The sequence below is a fragment of the Podarcis filfolensis genome (genome assembly GCF_964270895.1).
Source record: "Podarcis filfolensis genome assembly, chromosome: 8".
In the NCBI taxonomy this organism is placed as follows: domain Eukaryota; kingdom Metazoa; phylum Chordata; class Lepidosauria; order Squamata; family Lacertidae; genus Podarcis; species Podarcis filfolensis.
The window spans coordinates 57405577-57423089 of NC_139611.1; the positions used below are offsets into that span (position 1 = coordinate 57405577).

General features: G+C 46.6%; 1 protein-coding gene and 2 long non-coding RNA genes across 4 annotated transcripts in view; 2 read left to right on the forward strand and 1 right to left on the reverse strand.

Moving 5' to 3' along the window:
- LOC310767883 overlaps window positions 1-17513 on the reverse strand; it is a 936392-nt gene that overhangs the window by 886020 nt on the left and 32859 nt on the right. The gene's annotated exons all lie outside the window — the stretch shown is intronic.
- On the forward strand, window positions 1579-4299 carry LOC310767884. The gene is made up of 3 exons (XR_014551091.1): window positions 1579-2241; window positions 3626-3703; window positions 3797-4299. It is a non-coding gene; the product is annotated as an uncharacterized lncRNA (long non-coding RNA).
- Window positions 4990-17030, forward strand: AZIN2 (antizyme inhibitor 2). 2 transcript variants are annotated; one of them, XM_083625279.1, is made up of 12 exons: window positions 4990-5176; window positions 5375-5493; window positions 7421-7501; window positions 7727-7899; window positions 8788-8961; window positions 10058-10230; window positions 11307-11441; window positions 12558-12723; window positions 13901-14063; window positions 14970-15082; window positions 15724-15938; window positions 16689-17030. In XM_083625279.1, exons 4-12 carry the CDS (start codon window positions 7801-7803, stop codon window positions 16831-16833), a joined length of 1383 nt encoding a protein of 460 aa, XP_083481405.1. In that variant the 5' UTR covers window positions 4990-5176; window positions 5375-5493; window positions 7421-7501; window positions 7727-7800; the 3' UTR covers window positions 16834-17030. The 2 variants fall into 2 exon arrangements, with proteins under 2 accessions (XP_083481405.1, XP_083481404.1); XM_083625278.1 differs by lacking the exon at window positions 7421-7501 and having other exon boundaries at window positions 4991-5176.

Below are 17513 nucleotides of genomic sequence, written 5' to 3' on the forward strand. Positions count from 1 at the left end.
TTTGCAGTGTTTCTGCAAATAGTCTTTAAATTTCTTCCAATCTTCTTCCACCAACTCTTCTCCCAGGTCTCGGATTCTGCCAGTCATTTCCGCTAATTCCATATAGTCCATCACCTTCATCTGCCACTCTTCCAGGGTGGGTAAATCTTGTGTCTTCCAATACTTTGCAATGAGTATTCTTGCTGCTGTTGTTGCATACGTGAAGAAAGTTCTATCCTTCTTTGGCACCAATTGGCCGACTATGCCCAGGAGAAAGGCCTCTGGTTTCTTCAGGAAGGTATATTTAAATACCTTTTTCATTTCATTATAGATCATCTCCCAGAAAGCCTTAATCTTTGGGCACGTCCACCAAAGGTGAAAGAATGTACCTTCATTTTCTTTACATTTCCAACATTTGTTATCGGGCAAATGATATATTTTTGCAAGCTTGACTGGTGTCATGTACCACCTGTATATCATTTTCATAATATTCTCTCTTAAGGCATTACATGCCGTAAATTTCATACCGGTGGTCCACAACTGTTCCCAGTCAGCAAACATAATGTTATGACCAATATATTGTGCCCATTTAATCATAGCAGATTTAACCGTTTCATCCTGCGTATTCCATTTTAACAGCAAGTTATACATTCTTGAAAGTATCTTAGTTTTGGGATCTAACAGTTCTGTTTCCAATTTTGATTTTTCCACCTGGAAGCCAATTTTTTTGTCCAAATTATAGGCCTCTCTTATTTGATAATAATGAAGCCAGTCTCGCACTTTATCTTTTAATTTCTCAAAACTCTGCAATTTCAATTTATCTCCTTCTTGTTCCAATATTTCCCAATATTTCGGCCATTTGGCCTCCATATTGAGCTTTTTCTGAGCCTTCGCTTCCATTGGTGACAACCACCTTGGGGTTTTATTTTCCAGTAAGTCTTTGTATCTTATCCAGACATTGAACAATGCTTTCCTGACAATATGGTTTTTAAATGCTTTATGCAAAAAACACCATTTTAAACAAAAACAATACAACACATCACAATAAAGAAAAAACAAGAATGAGAAAAAGAAAGAAAAAACACACACACAAAAATCCATTAAAAAAGCAAAAAAAGGGAATACAGCGCATCTTCCAATAACTTATCTTTCATTAGCTTCTTTCCTTGACCTCATCACACCTCCCTTTTTTGTATTCTAGTTCAATTATCTGTTTCAGCAAATCCTTTCCATCTTTTAAAATTTTTGTCCTGTAATTTATCTTAATATAATGTATCTTTACTTTCCCTCCTTTCACCTATTAACAGTCAGTTTTTCCCAAATCCTTTATAACATTTCTGCTAAAGCCACATAACATCATTCCAACATCCTTCTAACAGAAGAAAAGAAAAGTTTGAAGGGCAAAAGGACATAGGGCCAAATAAAGTCAATATTGTTGGAATCTGTCTGTCTCGGAAGACAATGGAGATGTGCGGCTTTGGAGGGAAGTCAGACTGCTGGAAGCCAAAATTGGCAAGAATGAGGTGATGGATAGCCTCAATGGGAAAGAGTTTTAACAAAAATATTTAAATATTTATTCCACCTATATATAAGGCTGGAGTTCTGTGTGAAACTGTGGTGAGGTCAGTTCAGTTCTGGTAGTGAAACCAAATTTATTGGCTTAGAATATGCTCAGAAGCACCCTGCCCTTTAATTCTAGCTGCATGTCTTTTGCATCTGGCTCTGGTTGGTAGATCTTGGGATTCTAGTGGGAAAAAGCAGATTCTGTAAGCCTGAAATCTGCTCAACCCCTTACTTTGCATAATGTAAAAAGACAGGTCTCTGTGTGAGATGTTTACAATCTAATATTTTGCGGGCTTGAGAACATATGGAGAGGGGAAGAGAAGCAGAACATAGTTTCTTATGCAAAAGGACCCAGGTTCAACTCCTGGCATTTCTAGGTAGGACTAGGAAAGACCCCTTCCTAAAACTCTGTAGAGCCGTGGTCAGCTGTTTTGGCCCTCCAGCTGTTTTGGGACTACAATTCCCATCATCCCTGACCACTGGTCCTGTTAGCTAGGGATGATGGGAGTTGTAGTCCCAAAACAGCTGGGAGGGCCAAGTTTGGCCATGCCTGGTTTAGACCAAATTTCCATTGGCTCCAGCTGGATGTGCCTGATGGGAGAGGTAGTTCCTGGCCAAGCCTGCTGCAGAGGACCTCTGCCGCCAGCACTCCAACCTTGGTGTCCTTTGTGCCTTGAAGAACATGCAGTTAGCAACCAAGTGAGCATAGAGTCCATAGGTCTCCACTTGTCCCATTTGTATTAGAATAAAAGTTTAAACCAGCCTGTCCCTACTCTTATCATCCTTACCTGAACTGTCTGTGCTGACAGTGGCTGTTAGGAGTTGTAGCCTAAAACAGCTGGAGGGCACTGGGTTGGGTAAGGCTAATTTATATTCTGTAGACAACACAGCAGCAATCATTTTAAACAGTGAAATGAGGCGATTAACATTGAATGTAGCCATATTACTGTGGTCATTGTGGCATTCTTTAATTTTAAAATACGCTACAATCCTATATGGGACTCTCTTGTGATCATTTGTAGAAGCTTTGATGAATGCTTATAAATCAGGGATGCTCCCCCGGATAACCTTGGCAGGACGGTCAAGCACTCCTTTTGGATCTGTTTGGTTTTTGCCTTTGTTAATCTGAATGCAACCTTTCTTCAGTGGTATGTGGAGCGTTTATAAGAAGTCACTGTTTGTGGTAAGCTCACCCTCTAATCCAGCCAGAGATTCAAGCACTTGCCAATCAATTCTTCAAAAATATGACTATTTGAACTATTTTCCATCCGAAATGTGCAGACAAATTAGAGAGCATGGCATGTATAAAAACAAATTCAGGATCCTCCAGAACCACTGAGTCAAGGCTAGGACGGCTGCATTGTTGGTTATTTTTGCTTGTTTCTCCAGCTGTATCTTAAGGTCTGGAACTTGCCTTGATAGGAGAAGCAGAATAACCCTGTTATTGCTGGAAGAGGGATTCATTTCTCCTTTCTGGCAAAAATTCAAGGATGGTTTGTTAGTGCTGACAGTGGAATAGATAAACCCCTCAAAAGACATGGCTCAAAAATTAATACAAAAGTTAAGCATTGAAGAGTACATCAGTTCTGACAGGCATAAACTGTAAACGGTTAGAGTGTTTGGCTATGACCTGGGAGACTAGGGTTCAAATCCCCACTTAGTCATGAAGTTGACCTTGGACCAGTGACCATCTCTTAGCCTAACCAACCTGTTGTGAGGATGAAATGGGGAGGAGGAGAACCACCTTAAGCTCCTTGGAAGATAGAAGTGGTATATAAATGTAATAAATAAATATAGTTTGTACACTTCATTGGGCTGTCACCCGTCTTTAAAATGTCTTAGAATTATAGAGTTGGAATGCATCCCCAGGGTCATTCCTGCAATGCAGAAATCCTGCCCACCACCATCCCTGGGGGGACTTGAACCACCAACTCTCTGGTTAACGGTCAGATGCATTGACCCCTTGCACCAAACGATCAGTTGCAAGCATTTTCATTAATGCTTCATCAACTGCATCTGCATCTGTTTGCATTGAAGCAAAGCATTAGGTCTGAAGAAGAAAAAACATATACTTTGCTTTTAGATGATGCTCACTTGAGTGACCCTCACAGAAGATGAATTTCCTTATGCACGTGTGAGAGGAAAAGCACCCTCAATTTCTGTGAGTATAAGTATTGGCAACAGGTTTTTTAAGAAGAGAAAAACATTAACTCTTAGAAAACATCATGACTTTCTCTTCTCCCCCAACCTCCAGCTGTTACACCAGGAGGATTACAGTAATTAAGCCAGGCTGTCAGCAGCATAGCACACAAATCCAGGCCAGGAAAAGCTTCACTCTGGTTGCAGCCTCAAAACTACAGAATAATGAGGGATTCCCTCCAGAGGTAATTTCGCAGCCACAGAAGGATTTTCTAGACTGTGGCAGGGAAGCAATGAACTACACCCATCCAGTGCTGTGCACTGCAGTCCTGATTCAGATAGGGTGGGCAGAAAGACAGGAGCATTGCAGCAGTTGCTGTTGAAAACTGTACTAAAATACACTGGGTGTAAAGTGTTCGTTGGCCCAACTGACACAAAGGAGGGCCAGTCAGGGGAGGCTGGCCATGATCCAGCAGATGGCCACATGTCCTCTTGGAGAAAGGCAAAAGGGAAGAATAATATTGCCCTTCAACTACTGTGTTAGGAAATGCATGTGATTCTGCCCACCACTAAAAGCTGGAGCCGGTAGGTTTTGGGGTATGGGTGTGGTATATCAATCTCCGCACTAAACTGCTTTGAGGTTTTTTGTTTTAGAATCAGGTGGTACATAAATTTTATTAAATAAATCACCCAAACATCGCACCCTGGATTTGTGACCTGTGGCAGAGGTCAGGAAGCCTGGTCAGAAAGCCCACATTAAAGCAAATGCCGCCTTTGCAAGAGGAGAGGTGCTGGGGACCCAAAAGCCACATCCCTTGAGTTTGGGGAGCAAGAGAAAGGAACTTGCTGCCTCTTTCACAAGCCTAAGCAACTCATGCAGGTCAGACACAAGTCGGGCTTGACCCAAGCCAAGCGGCTGCCCCAGTGGCGGCACCAGAACCTCAGGCTCCCCTGTCAGGTTGCAGGGATGAAATTATTGGGTGGCATCGTGCAGCCATTTGGAGGGACACACAAATGTTTTGGACACCAGCTCTGATCTATTTCAGTTCTGCTGGTTGGGAAAGCCATTCCACCACCAGCAGCAATAACACACATCTCCACCATACCCACATTAGCCTGTGAAAGCGACAGCTTCCCCCCTTCCCCAAACTCTGGGATTGTCCTCCATGCCTTGCCTGTAGCTGCACCTGTGTGCAGCTGAAGCTGGAAGGAGAGAGACAAGAGAAAAAGGAGGATGGAGCGCCTGTGCTTTGTTTTCTCTCCTTCAGCCAATCGGATTGCTGTGCTTGGTTGCCAAGGCTACCCTTATGAGCAGAGATGGAGGGGGCAGCTGCCTATATAAAGGACCAGCATTCCTCCTGTGTCTAAGATTAGCTGGTGCTGCTTTGCATGGTGTAGGCTTTGGAGTGGGGGGAGGAGGAGGAGCAGCCACTGCCGAAGCCTATATTTACTCTTGGGAGACCCATGGGCAAAATCCGTTTAAATGCTTTTTAAGGTGGGTGGAGGGGTATTCTGGGTACCAAGGTGGGTGGGGAGGGGATGGAGGCTCAAGGGAGAGAAGAGGGATGGTAGTGTATCAGGGGGAGGGGGCAGGGAAGGGAACGATTTTCTTGCATGGTTGACTGAGCTGTTCTGGTAACCAGGTGGATTTCCCGCCCCACATCCTCCATATCCCCACCCCCACCCCTTACAGAGATCTCGGATCCCCAGCAGCAACTGCGCCTCGGGGTGTTGCAAAAGCTCAGAGTTCACCGGAGAACCCCCCTGGCATTACACCTAGCCACCCAGGAAGGAGGAAGGCTTCGGGACTTGGTGAGGCCTTGGGAGGAAAGCTTGGAGGTGGGGGGAGTGGAGGGTGGGGTGGGGTGGGGAAGGGCGCTTCGTTCACCTCCCAGGGAGAGGAGGGAGGGAGGGAGAGGGACAAACATTGCAGGCACACCTTCACCTGAAATGGGCACCTTTCCCCCTCCCCAAACCCCAGGTCTGCACGTCACTATTATTAATCTGGGTTAAAGACACAATTCCCCTGTTTTGTTTTTCTGTTTTGTGGCAGGGGGAGGAGAAAGAGAGAGAAAGACCTTGACGTATATATGCTGTTGTTGGCAGGTTCAGGACAAATAAAAATAAAGTCCTCCTTTATGCAGCTCATATTTAAAACCATGGCATTTGCATGGCCACCAACTTGGATGACTTTGAGAGAGAACTGGGCAAATTCACGGAGAAGGCCACAATTATTACTGTTGTTGTTATTATATTATATGTTATTATTAATCACCTATCCACTGTAAGGTCCTCAGAGCAGGTTACAGCGTTGAAACACAATATGAACAATTTAAAACAACTTGCAACCATAAAAATAAGGCTGTTCCTAAAATCATACACTTCAAATGTCGAAAGCCAGGGTAAAGAGGTGTGTCTTTAGCATTCTCCAAAAGCTGTATAATGAAAGTGGCAGATGCACTTCTGTGAAGGTCTTCCACACTTTAGGGGCTGCCACTGAGAAGGCCGTTACCCCCTAAGCCTTTGAGGGTAGAGGAACAACCAGGAGGGCGTCCTCCACTGACCTCAGCACCCAAGAGGTTCTGAAGGGAAGGAGGTGGTCGTTCAGATATTTAGGGGCCTGTGTTATTTGAGACTTTAAACACCAACATGAGGACCTTGATGTGTGCAGAAATGACCTGGCAACCAGTGCAGCTGCTTTAAAACAGGATTATATAAGATTTAAGTGGAACCCCAGCCAGTAATCTAGCTGGTACATTTTGGACCAATTGAAGTTTCTGAGTTGTCTTCAAGGGGCTTTGCAATAATCTAGAGTACATTGCAGTAATCTAGTCTGGAAGTTACCAGAGCAGAAGAGTACAGTGGTCAAGTCATCTCTGTCCAAAAGGGGCAAAAAAGCTACAACTCCTTTTGTTAACAGCCACACATAGAAGCTTTTCCTATGCATCCCAGATGCCAGCTATATCCCTTAATTCCAAAAAGCTCAAATCAGTGGTTCTGATTTATCGATTGCAGGGCTGTTCCATTGGCTAAGCTGAGGCAACAGTAACTTTAGTCTCTCCATCAATGGTTTCCATTCTAGTCAGTTCAAGAAATGCTAAGTGTCTGAGTTTTCTGTTTTCCTCTTCCCTCCCAATCACTTTTCCTTTTGTGTCACATCTTTTAGATTAGAGGGCAGGGAGTGTCTTATTACTGTAAGCTGCTCTCAGAGCCTTTTTTGGCTGCAGAGCAGGGTAAAAATGGCTTGGGTCCAAAGTGCTACTCAGAATCATGCAATGTATTTCTGTTATCTAGTGGAATTCGCTTTTTTAAAATATGAAGAAGTGTTTTTGAAATGTTCCTCATTGCTGTGTGACATGAAAAGACTGTGATTCAGCCTAAAGTTGGTTTAGAAATTATAAATTCAAGTTTAGTTGTTTATTCCCAGGTAAATGGGAACAGGATTGTGGCCTTAGCTACTGCTTTGGTTAGGTTAATCATTTTTAAAAACTCTTTAATCAGCTAAAAAGGGGGCTCACAATCAGGCCACATATTTGAAAAACATAAATTATATTTAATAAAAGTGTTTGTGCAAAAACCCCTGCAACCAACTAACAGTGTATTAAGAGAAACATTTCTTCCTTGCATGGAAGGAATGTCTCTTCAAAGATGATGCCTGCTATGGCACATGTATGATGCCTGCTATGGCACATGTGTGCATCTGTGATGCTCTAATCTCTTGCCCCTGAACTCTGTGCAGTGCCCCAAAGAAGATAAAGGACAAACTCTGCAAGATCCGCTTGTCCCAACATGAGAAGAGAATGGAACAGATGCAACAGAAGTCAACAGAGGCTTGGTGAACTCCTGAAAGGCTGTGCCTTCAGCTAGGGAAAATCTCTTTCCAGACTTCCATGTTTCTAATCCTCATGGCTGGTCATTAGGAATAACTTGGGTCGTGCCCATGGAGGCAATGGAAGGCATGGCTGCTGAGCACCTTTCCTTGGCCTGAATGGGAGAGGAGGAGGAGCCTGCCTTAACTGTTCTTCTCCTTCCTTTTCCTTCGCAGTGTGTTGCATACTTAAAAACTATACCCCCTACTGACGGAGGCTTTAGAAGCAATATCCTCCTTCGACAGTAACGATGACCAGGTACTTGGATGAATCGGACATCATGATGGTGGAGGAGGGCTTCACCACCAGGGACTTGCTAGAGAATCTCCTCCTGGAGGTTTCCCAGGCGGTAAGAGGCAGGGGCAGTTGACATACTGGGTGGGTGAATTGTAGTCCTTTTGGTGTCTGCATCCCATTATGCTCTGTCCATACTAGAGAGTATGATGCTATCATGTACATAGGAGGGAACAGTTTTCCTGAGCCTGTCATTTGCCCCTCTTTTTTAAAAAAAGTTTTTTTAAAAATTGCACTAACATGCTTCTTAAATATTAGCGCTATTTCATGATGATTAAAAAGGAGAAGGAAAATTATAATAAAATGACATGACAGGAAAGACAGAGCACAAGTGCAGGACTCCAGGTTTTACGAGGGTTGGGAGCAAGTTTCTTGACCTTTCGGTTTGAAATATATGCTTGAAAGTCCATGTGCTGTTCCTGGCGAAGCCTTGGGAGCCACAGGAATAGTAGCTGAGCAGGATTCCCTGGGATCAGGGCAAGGATCCTGCTTCAGGGCCTTTCCTAACATTTTGCTTCTCCCCCTTTCGCTTGCAGAAGCAGAATAAATCACGCAAAATAAGAGTAGCCAGCTTTGTGCAGGTGTAACTTATACAGGTCTCAAAATTTAGCTTTTCATATGGAACAGTTGGAGTGCAGCGATTTGAATTTATATGCCATTTGTAGCCCACCCTTCCTCCCAGAAATGTATGCTGGGTGATATGAGAGCTTCCAGTTTTATCCTCAGAAGAACCCTATGAAGGGAGGCAAGACTGAGAAATGGTGATGGCCCCAGAAGGCTCTGTGGCCAAGTGTGGGTCCCCTGAACCAAGTGGGTGCACAGAGCACAAGAAAAAGGCAACCGCTTTAAGTGAAAGCTGTTCGAAAGGCGAATAGCATGTTAAAACCAATTGGGTGTGTTTCCCCAGGGACAGGCTCTCTTGACTGTCTTTCCTCTTTTCCAGGGAAGCCAAGAAGCCTTTTTTGTGGCAGATCTCGAGGATGTGGTGAAGAAACATTTGCACCTCCTCAAGGCCTTGCCCCGCATCAAGCCTTTCTATGCTCTGAAGTGCAACCGCAGCAAAGGAGTGGTTCAGATGCTGGCAGGGCTGGGAGCCGGATTTGGCTGTGCCAGCAAGGTAGGAACGTGGTGGGAACAGGGCAACTGGGCTCCCTTGGAGAAGCAGCTGGATGCATGCATTTTTGTTTGGTGTGCATTGCAGCATATGCCTTCATTACTATTATTACTAGTAGTGGATGCTCGGGTTGCAAATGTGATCCGTGCAGGAGGCATGTTCGCAACCCGCAGCGCTGCGTCTGCGCATGCGTGGGTTGTGATTTGGCGCTTCTGCGCATGCACAAAGAGCGATTTAGTGCTTCCGCGCATGCGCGAGGGCCGAAACCCGGAAGTAACCTGTTCCGGTACTTCCGGGTTCGGTGTGATGCGCAACCCGAAAACATGCAACCTGAAGCGTCTGTAACCCGAGGTATGACTGTACATTTATATCCCACCTTTGCTCCAAGAAGCTCAAGGTGGTGTATACATAGTTCTCCCCCCTCCAATTTATTCTCACAAGACTAGAGAATGGAGAGACTGAGGGCAGCACCAGCATCCATCTTGATAAAATGTTGCTCTCCTGCAAATGGCTGGGAGGAAGCCTGGCTCACAGTGCCTTCCCCAGCTTAGTGCCCTCCCAATGTGGCTGCTGGACTACAACTCCCATCAGCTTCATTCAGCATGCTGCACTTGGCTGGGCTGATGGGAGCTGTAGTTCATAACATCTGAAGGGGCACCAAGTTGGGGGAGTCTGATGTAGGTGAAGAGCCTATTGCATCTTCTTTTTTGACTATTCTACCTCTTTCTTCACCCTGATTGCTGCAAGAGTTGAGTCCCAGCAGCTAACTGGGCAGGATGCAGTCCGGAGAGAAAGCCAGAGATAGGGATATTGTTGCTAAGGTTGCTGTGCCCAGCTGGATGCAACAGGGCTAGACAGGCTAGAGGAATGGCTGGGAGAAGGTTGCAAAGGAAACAACTGGCAGGCAGCAGAGCCTGGATCAGAAAGATTCAAATCCTTGACTTAAAATGCCTGCAGTTCCCTCTTTCCAACAGCCTTCCTGGTGCTGCAGGAAAGAGGGAGTCAGTATGTGTTCCTCTACAGTTCCCAGCCACCCACTGCCTACACTGCCCAGTCAGAAGAGTCCTTCCTTCCAACATCCTTTGTTTTGAACTTTCAGGCAGAAATGGCCCTGGTGAAGAGTATTGGAGTCCCGCCGGACAGAATCATCTGCACCAGCCCTTGCAAGCAGATCTCCCTGATCAGATACGCAGCTAGCCAAGGGGTGCAGCTGATGACTTTTGACAATGAAGTGGAGCTCAGCAAGGTAGCACGGAGCCACCCGTCTGCCAGGTAAGGCAGACAGCACCTGTGGGCATAAATATAAATATATATGCAGGAGGGAACAGTTGCAATGGGCAGAAGAGTCTAGCGCAACAAGCAGAAGTAGTGAATCTTAAAGGTGTTGATTGCAAAGGATATGGGGCCTTTGCTGGAACCCCCAAAGGTTTCACTTTGCAGTTAGAGAAAAGGGGCCAGGTGTGTGAAGTTGCAGGTCAGACTGGAGCAGACTCCCTGTGGAGTAAGATTCAGGTTTCAACCAGACTATGGGGTTGCCTGCAGACTGTTTTTATTTTGCGAGAGGGATTCAAGCACATCCCGGAAACTTGGGTTCACACAAAGTCGATTAATGGACTCTATCACTCCACAGCAACAAATCCACTTAAAAAGAAAATTAAACTTTTGTGGTTAGGAAAGTGACAGGGAATTACATTGAAAAATGTGGGATGAATAAATGAATAATGGGAAGATGTATAAACACCACACAAGCAAATCAGTTGTGGACCTTCCCCTTAGAGATGTTTCTGGCACCTTCATTATACAGTTTTCGGTGAATGCTGAGGACAATTTTCTTTGTCCTGACTTTTGAGGAGCAGATTTTTAGGACCCACCTTATTTCTCTAATTGTAAGATGTTATAAAATGTTTTTAAAAATGTGTTGTAAAATTGAGTTTCAATGTTGTAACCTGCCCTGGGACCTGAGGGTGAAGTACAGGTAATATATATATATATATTAATGTGGGACTGAGGATAGAAACTTGCAGTCTGAACTCAGATTTTCCCCCAAAATTCAAATACACTGAAAATCTGGATTTTGTAAAGAGGCGGAGAAGAGAGAGAAACAATCAGCAAAAGAGGAGATATAAAAAATGGGATATTTTAAAAATAATTTGCCCTTGGTGCAGAATTGGAGGGGAGGCAGGTGCTGGGTTATCACAAGCATCTCCTGGAAAGCGACTTTGCAAAAGATGCAAAAGATGAGTCTGTACTGTGCCTGGCATGGTGTTGGCTCAGAATAAGCAATATACCACAATTGTCACAGTCATTGTCTGAGTTTGCTCTCCCCACCCACCCACCTTGTTCCACAGAATGATTCTGTGCTTGGCTACCGACGACTCCAGGTCCTCCACCTGCATGAGCATGAAATACGGTGCCACACTTAAAGTCTGCCGTCACCTGCTTGAGACTGCAAAGGAGATGAATGTCGAGGTGGTTGGCATCAGGTAGGCTGCGGGTTTCCTTGTGCTCACTGAGGAGAGGGAAGAAAAGGGCACTCAATCAAGGCTCACTCCTAGGCAGCCGGCCCCAGGCCTCTTCAGCTGGCCCCCTACCTGGACCTCTGGGTCTTGCTCTGTAGCTGCCATTGGCATTGCCCCTGCATCTTCCCTACCCAGAGTTTTCAGCCCATGTCAACAGCTGAGTCTTGGACACACCCTGTTTGCTTAGGATGCAGGGCAGAGAGCAAACCACTTGGGGCAGAACCACCTGCATTGTTGGGGGCTTCCATGAGCAGCTGGGTGGGGGGGAACAAGTAAGAGCCCCCACCCACATCAGGGCAGTAGCTTGAGTGGCAGTTATAATAAATTAGTCAGTGAGAGATTTTCATCATATTTTGTGGCAATGTCCAAAAGCAAAAAAAAAAAGGTTGGGAAATGATTCATAATAAAAAGCCTCTTTAGACCCTCCATATAAGAGCAAGTGGCAGGCATGATCAAGACTGCCAGAGTTCATTATGCACACAGGACAAAAAAGAAAAAAAAAAGTATTGGCTGGACAAATTAGAGGAATACTTGCTCTCAAAATGAATGCATTGTTTTAGTTATTTAATTTGTGAATCGCTTCCCTTGAGGCACCCCAAAGTGATTTGGCAAACTGCTCTTATCAGAACAAGAAAATAAACACTGAGATGGGACAGGTTTAATGAAATCTGGGCTTGTTCCACTGAGTATTGCAGAAGCAAAGCACTCTACCCAAACAGGCAGCGGCGTTTTTTCCATCCATCTAGATGTTGGTCTGGAAATGAAGTATGTGACCTGTGTTCTGTTACTTTTAAGAGTTAATTTGTTTTTTCCTGTGCATCAGTTGTTTGTAAACTGTGGACGTTTTGCACACGCATCTCCAACAGATCTTGGGGGATGTGCGTATCTTGACTGGATTTTGTACATGCATATAATACACACACACACACACACACACATATGTGTGTGTGTGTGTGTGTGTGTGTCTGTGTCTGTATATATGTACACACACACACACACACACACACACACACACACACACACAGAATGTTTAAAAAATTTTGAATAGCTACTCACCAGCCCACTTGCCTTCCTTTCCAGCTTCCACATTGGAAGCAGCTGTGCCGACCCCCAGCTCTTCACTCAGTCCATAGCAGACGCTCGCCTGGTCTTTGAAATGGGTGCAGAACTAGGCTACAAGATGCACCTCCTGGACATTGGAGGGGGCTTTCCTGGTGCTGAAGAGTCCAGAGGGCGCTTTGAAGAGGTACGAGTCTTGGTTCTCTCTTCAGCAGATGGCAAATAGGCCAGTTTGGGGGAATGCTGGCTCTGGGTGCGCAAGACCTGGGTTCAAATTCCTGTTGAGCCGAGAAGCTTGTTGGGTGGCCTTGGGCAAGTCACAATTGTCTCAGCCTAGACTACCTAGTGTGAGGATAAATGCAAGATGCTGAAAAAGCCAGAGGGAAGGGGCAGTGGAGGGCGGGTGTCTATGAAGGCAAGTGGGGCACTCCCCCCCCATCACAGTCTGCCCCCAGCTAGCTGCCACCTAGTTGCCTCCTTAGTAGTAAGCAGTCCAGGGGTGATGGTTTTGCCTGTCATTGGCCCTGACTATGCCAGACTTTGCTCTGAGCTTCAAGGCTGTGCATCTGCTGGAAAGGAAATACAGTGGTACCTCGGGTTACATACGCTTCAGGTTACATACGCTTCAGGTTACAGACTCCGCTAACCCAGAAATAGTACCTCGGGTTAAGAACTTTGCTTCAGGTTGAGAACAGAAATTGTGCTCTGGCGGCGCAGCAGCGGGAGGCCCCATTAGCTAAAGTGGTGCTTCAGGTTAAGAACAGTTTCAGGTTAAGAACGGACCTCCGGAACGAATTAAGTACTTAACGCAAGGTACCACTGTATGAACATGTCTCTGCTTGGAGCACCAAGAGGCACATTGGAGGCTCCCCTGCACCACCATTTCACCCATAATAATGAGACGTCTTTTGCTAGTGAAAGTAACAAACATCTTCTACAGCTAAGGAGACCCAGTTTCTGAATGGACACAAGACCTTGAACACTGTCGTATTTGGGTTGCCATTTACCCCAGTGAAACACATCATTACAGATGGTGTGAACATTTAAAAAGAGGTTATATATTTGATCAGTTTTAAGAGAGGCCAAAGCAAAGTGTGTGAATGGCATCACATCTTGTTTGACACCATACACACACACACCCCGCACTGCATATATTCCCAGGTAGCCTGTAAAGTTCTGCCTAAGACTGATTCCTGCTCCCTCATTGCCATCAGCACTCAGAATGCATTGCAGTGATTCCTGCATTGCAGGGGGTTGGACTAGAATAGATCACCCGTGGGGTCCCTTCCAATTCTACAATTCTATGACTTAAGTCCCACATGTTTGTAACAGCTGGATGTGGACTCTTCTCTTCCCCCCTTCAGACAGCAGCTGTGGTCAGCTCCGCCTTGGACCTATATTTCCCAGAAGGCTGTGGGGTGGAGGTCATTGCTGAACTGGGGCGCTACTATGTGGATTCAGCCTTTACCTTAGCAGTCAACATTGTTGCCAAGAAGGAGGTTCCCCTGGACCAGCCGGGCTCTGATGGTAGGTTTGGTCAGTTTCCGTCCGGATTCCACAATAAGCGTGAGAGATTATTGCCAGACACCACCAACCCATCACATGAGACAGGGAACACCAAACCCAGGGGCCAAATGTGGCCCTCAGACCTCTCTGTCAGGCCCTTGAGACTCTCCCTAGCACAGGCCTCCTTTCTAGGCCACACTCCTCAGTGAACGTGGGTGGTGTCTTTCAGCTGTACAGTTTTCTATATCCCAAGATCCTTGAGGAGGCCCTTCTTCCTGTCTCAGCAACACAGGGCTGGCCTGTCCATGAGGCTCAGTTAGGCAGTCGCCTCCTGTGCTTGTTGCCCCTGCCTCCTCCTCAGCTGCTGCCATCTCCTTTACAGACTCCTTTTTTCCTCCCTGCCACATTCACCAAGCCAGAGCTTCTCCAGGCTGCCTCCAGTTGCTTCAGGCAGTGCAGGTGGGGATTTTCTGTTTTGCCTCAAGCAGCAAAATGTCCTGGGCCACCCCTGCACCAACATCTGAAGCACATCTGACAGGAACAGGGCCTTCTCAGTGGCTGCTCCCAGAGGCTCTGGGGCTTCTTGCCAAGGGAGACTCACCAGCCCAGTCACTGGTTACCTTCCACCATCAGGCAAAGGCACTTCTATTTGGCTGGGCCTTTGATGCATATGCTGACATATAAATACGTTGCAATCAGGGGTTTTTTAACTGGTTTTTTTTTTAATTGATTCAATGGATGTTTCACTTGCTTTGTGTTTATGTTTATTATTTTACTTTGTATTTTCTTGCTATTTCATTGTATTTGTATTATTGCTGTTAGCCGCCTTGAGCACTGCTTGGTGGAAATGCGGGATAGAAATTTAACAAACAAACAAATAAGGCACCCCTGACTTGGCCTCTGCTGCATTTCCTCTGGCTGTCCCAGATGAAGACCCCGGTGGCAGGAAGAGCTTCGTCTACCATCTCAACGATGGTGTTTATGGCTCCTTCGGCTCAGTCATCTTCAACAACGTCTGCCCAATCCCCATCCTGCACAAGGTACAGAGGGTTTTGTAACTGGCTTCCTTAAGCAGAGCCACAGAAGGAGAATGTGGCTCTCACCTGGCACCAAAAACCATTTGCAGGTTTGCAGCAGGGATGGTCAAACTGGAAAGCCCAGCAAAGCAGCACCCTCGGGTGCCAGAGTTGCACAAGCCCCTCCCTCAGCAGTGCCACCATCTTGGGGCAGCTCTCAATGGTTGCTGCTTTGGGGTGGGATTCAATAGTAAAAAGCTGGTGTTTGCGGGTGGGCAAGCTTCCCTTTGCACAGATGGGGCACAGTCTCGTAAAAGTGAATTGTGACAAATTTGGGAAGAAAGCAAATGAATAGGCCTTTTTCGTGGCAGTAACTTAAGTCCAGTTGGTTTCAGTGCAACTTGGTTGCAAATACCTTTTTTTGGATTGTGCCCATAAACTGCTTGTTGATTTCCAGTGATGTTTTTTAAACATTGTGGGAAGTGCCTGTATTAATTTCAAACTTTACTCCCTTCCTCCTGACACAGAATTCTGGTTAGTTTTGGGGACAGAGATTCAGTAACCTGGAGAATTTCCGCTTTCTTTTTTTAAAATACATGTTTCTTGTCCTCATAGAAATTCATGCAAGCCAGTCATAGCTGTTTCCTCCACTTCTCTCGATGCAGAAACCCTCTCCAGATCTTCCCCTGCACAGCAGCAGTTTCTGGGGACCTACTGGGGATGGGCTGGACTGCATTGCGGATGGCATGGAGCTCCCGGAACTGCACCCCGGGGACTGGCTCATCTTTGAGAACATGGGGGCTCACACCATGCCAGCTCCCTCAGCTCTCAGTGGGGCCCAGCAAGCACAGATCTACTACACCATGTCGAGAATGGCCTGGTGAGATAATTTCCCAGAACCCCTTGCGAGGGGGAAGCAGGAGATTGTATCGAATCTAAAAGCAGAGAAAGCTGTGGCCCTCCAAATGTCACTGGGCTGCAGCCATTGCCCCTGATGGCCAGGGCTGATGGGCAGTGGTGAAGGAACCCTCTCCGGCACCTGAGGCGGGACACCCCACCTGGTGACACGCGTGGCAGCCTGCCACACATGTGGGGTCCGTACAGAATGCTGCTCGCCTGCGCAGTCCATATGGGATGCCGCTCGCATGCGCAGTCCGTACAGTCGCCGCGCAAGGGGTGCCCATACTGACTGCGCACCCTCGGCTGCTCTACAGCTGGGGGAGGGCAGGGACCATCTTGTCACACACACACCTCCAGAGTGGCACCCGGGGCGGCTCGCCCCCTCCACCCCCCACTTCGTACGCCCCTGCTGATGGGCACTGTAGTCCAGTGGCAACTGGATGGCTGCCAGTTCCCCAGGATGGGAGGGCTTGGATCTGAAACACTTTCAGAATTCTTAAAATGCCGCAGAAGCTCTGTTATTAAACTTCTATAAAGGCAAAGGAGTGCCATTTGCACCTGTGCTTGTGGGCAGGTGGCAAATCACACTGGATTTCTTTAAGAGCACAGGGTTGAGTGAGAGCAAACTGGGAATTTTCTGCTGTCAGGAGAGGGGCACCAGTTTGGAAAACTGAGCCAAGAGAGCAACTGAGTCCTTTCTCTTTTGTCTTGGGCTTGCTGCGGCCCACAGGGAAGCCGTCCAGCTCCTTCAGGGGAAACTGCTGCACCCGGAGGAAGAGGACCGGGAGAGTACATGCACCCCCCTGTCCTGTGGCTGGGAGATCACGGACACCCTGTGCGTTGCCCCCGTCTTCACTCCAGCAAGCATCATGTAAGCCGTGCCAAACATTCACCACGGGGGCCAGACCCTCCTCCCAACAGAGTCCTGCCACACCTTCTCCCTCTCTCTTTCTCTCTCTCTCTGGCCTGCCTGCCTCCCACATTTTCTGCCCTTGAGTAGGAGCTGTTTTTATCCCCACCCCCCAATGCTGTGTGGTTTTTAAGTATGCAACATAAATCCTGTTCCTCCTGATCTGGGCGTCTCTTGTGTTCTGTGTATGAGTGTGCAGAAGTGAGTTGGCAAATGATCATAGAATCATAGAGTAGGAAGGGACCACAGGGGTCATCTAGTCCAACCCCCTGTAATGCAGGAATCTCAGCTAAAGCATCCGTGACAGATGGCCATCCAACCTCTGTTTAAAAAACTTCCAAGGAAGGAGAGTCCACCACCTCTCATGGGAGTCTGTTCCACTGCTTAACAGCTCTTACTGTCAGAAAGTGTTTCCGAATGTTTAGTCAGTATCTCCTTTCTTGTAACTTGAAGCCATTGATTCGAGTCCTACCCTCCAGAGCAGGAGAAAACAAGCAGCTCCCTCTTCATTTGACAGCCCTTAAGATATTTGAAGATTGCTATCGTTAGCTTTTGCTGCTGCATCACACTGTTGTTGAAAGCCAGTGTAGTGTAGTGGTTAAGAGCGGTGGACTCGTAATCTGGGGAACCGGGTTCGCGTCTCCG

Excerpts from the sequence above, each read along its gene's own strand:
- AZIN2 (XM_083625279.1), top strand. The coding sequence starts at position 7,801 with ATGACCAGGTACTTGGATGAATCGGACATCATGATGGTGGAGGAGGGC. Across the intron at positions 15,083-15,723 it reads CAATCCCCATCCTGCACAAG|AAACCCTCTCCAGATCTTCC; the intron begins GTACAGAGGGTT and ends CTCTCGATGCAG. Across the intron at positions 15,939-16,688 it reads ACCATGTCGAGAATGGCCTG|GGAAGCCGTCCAGCTCCTTC; the intron begins GTGAGATAATTT and ends TGCGGCCCACAG.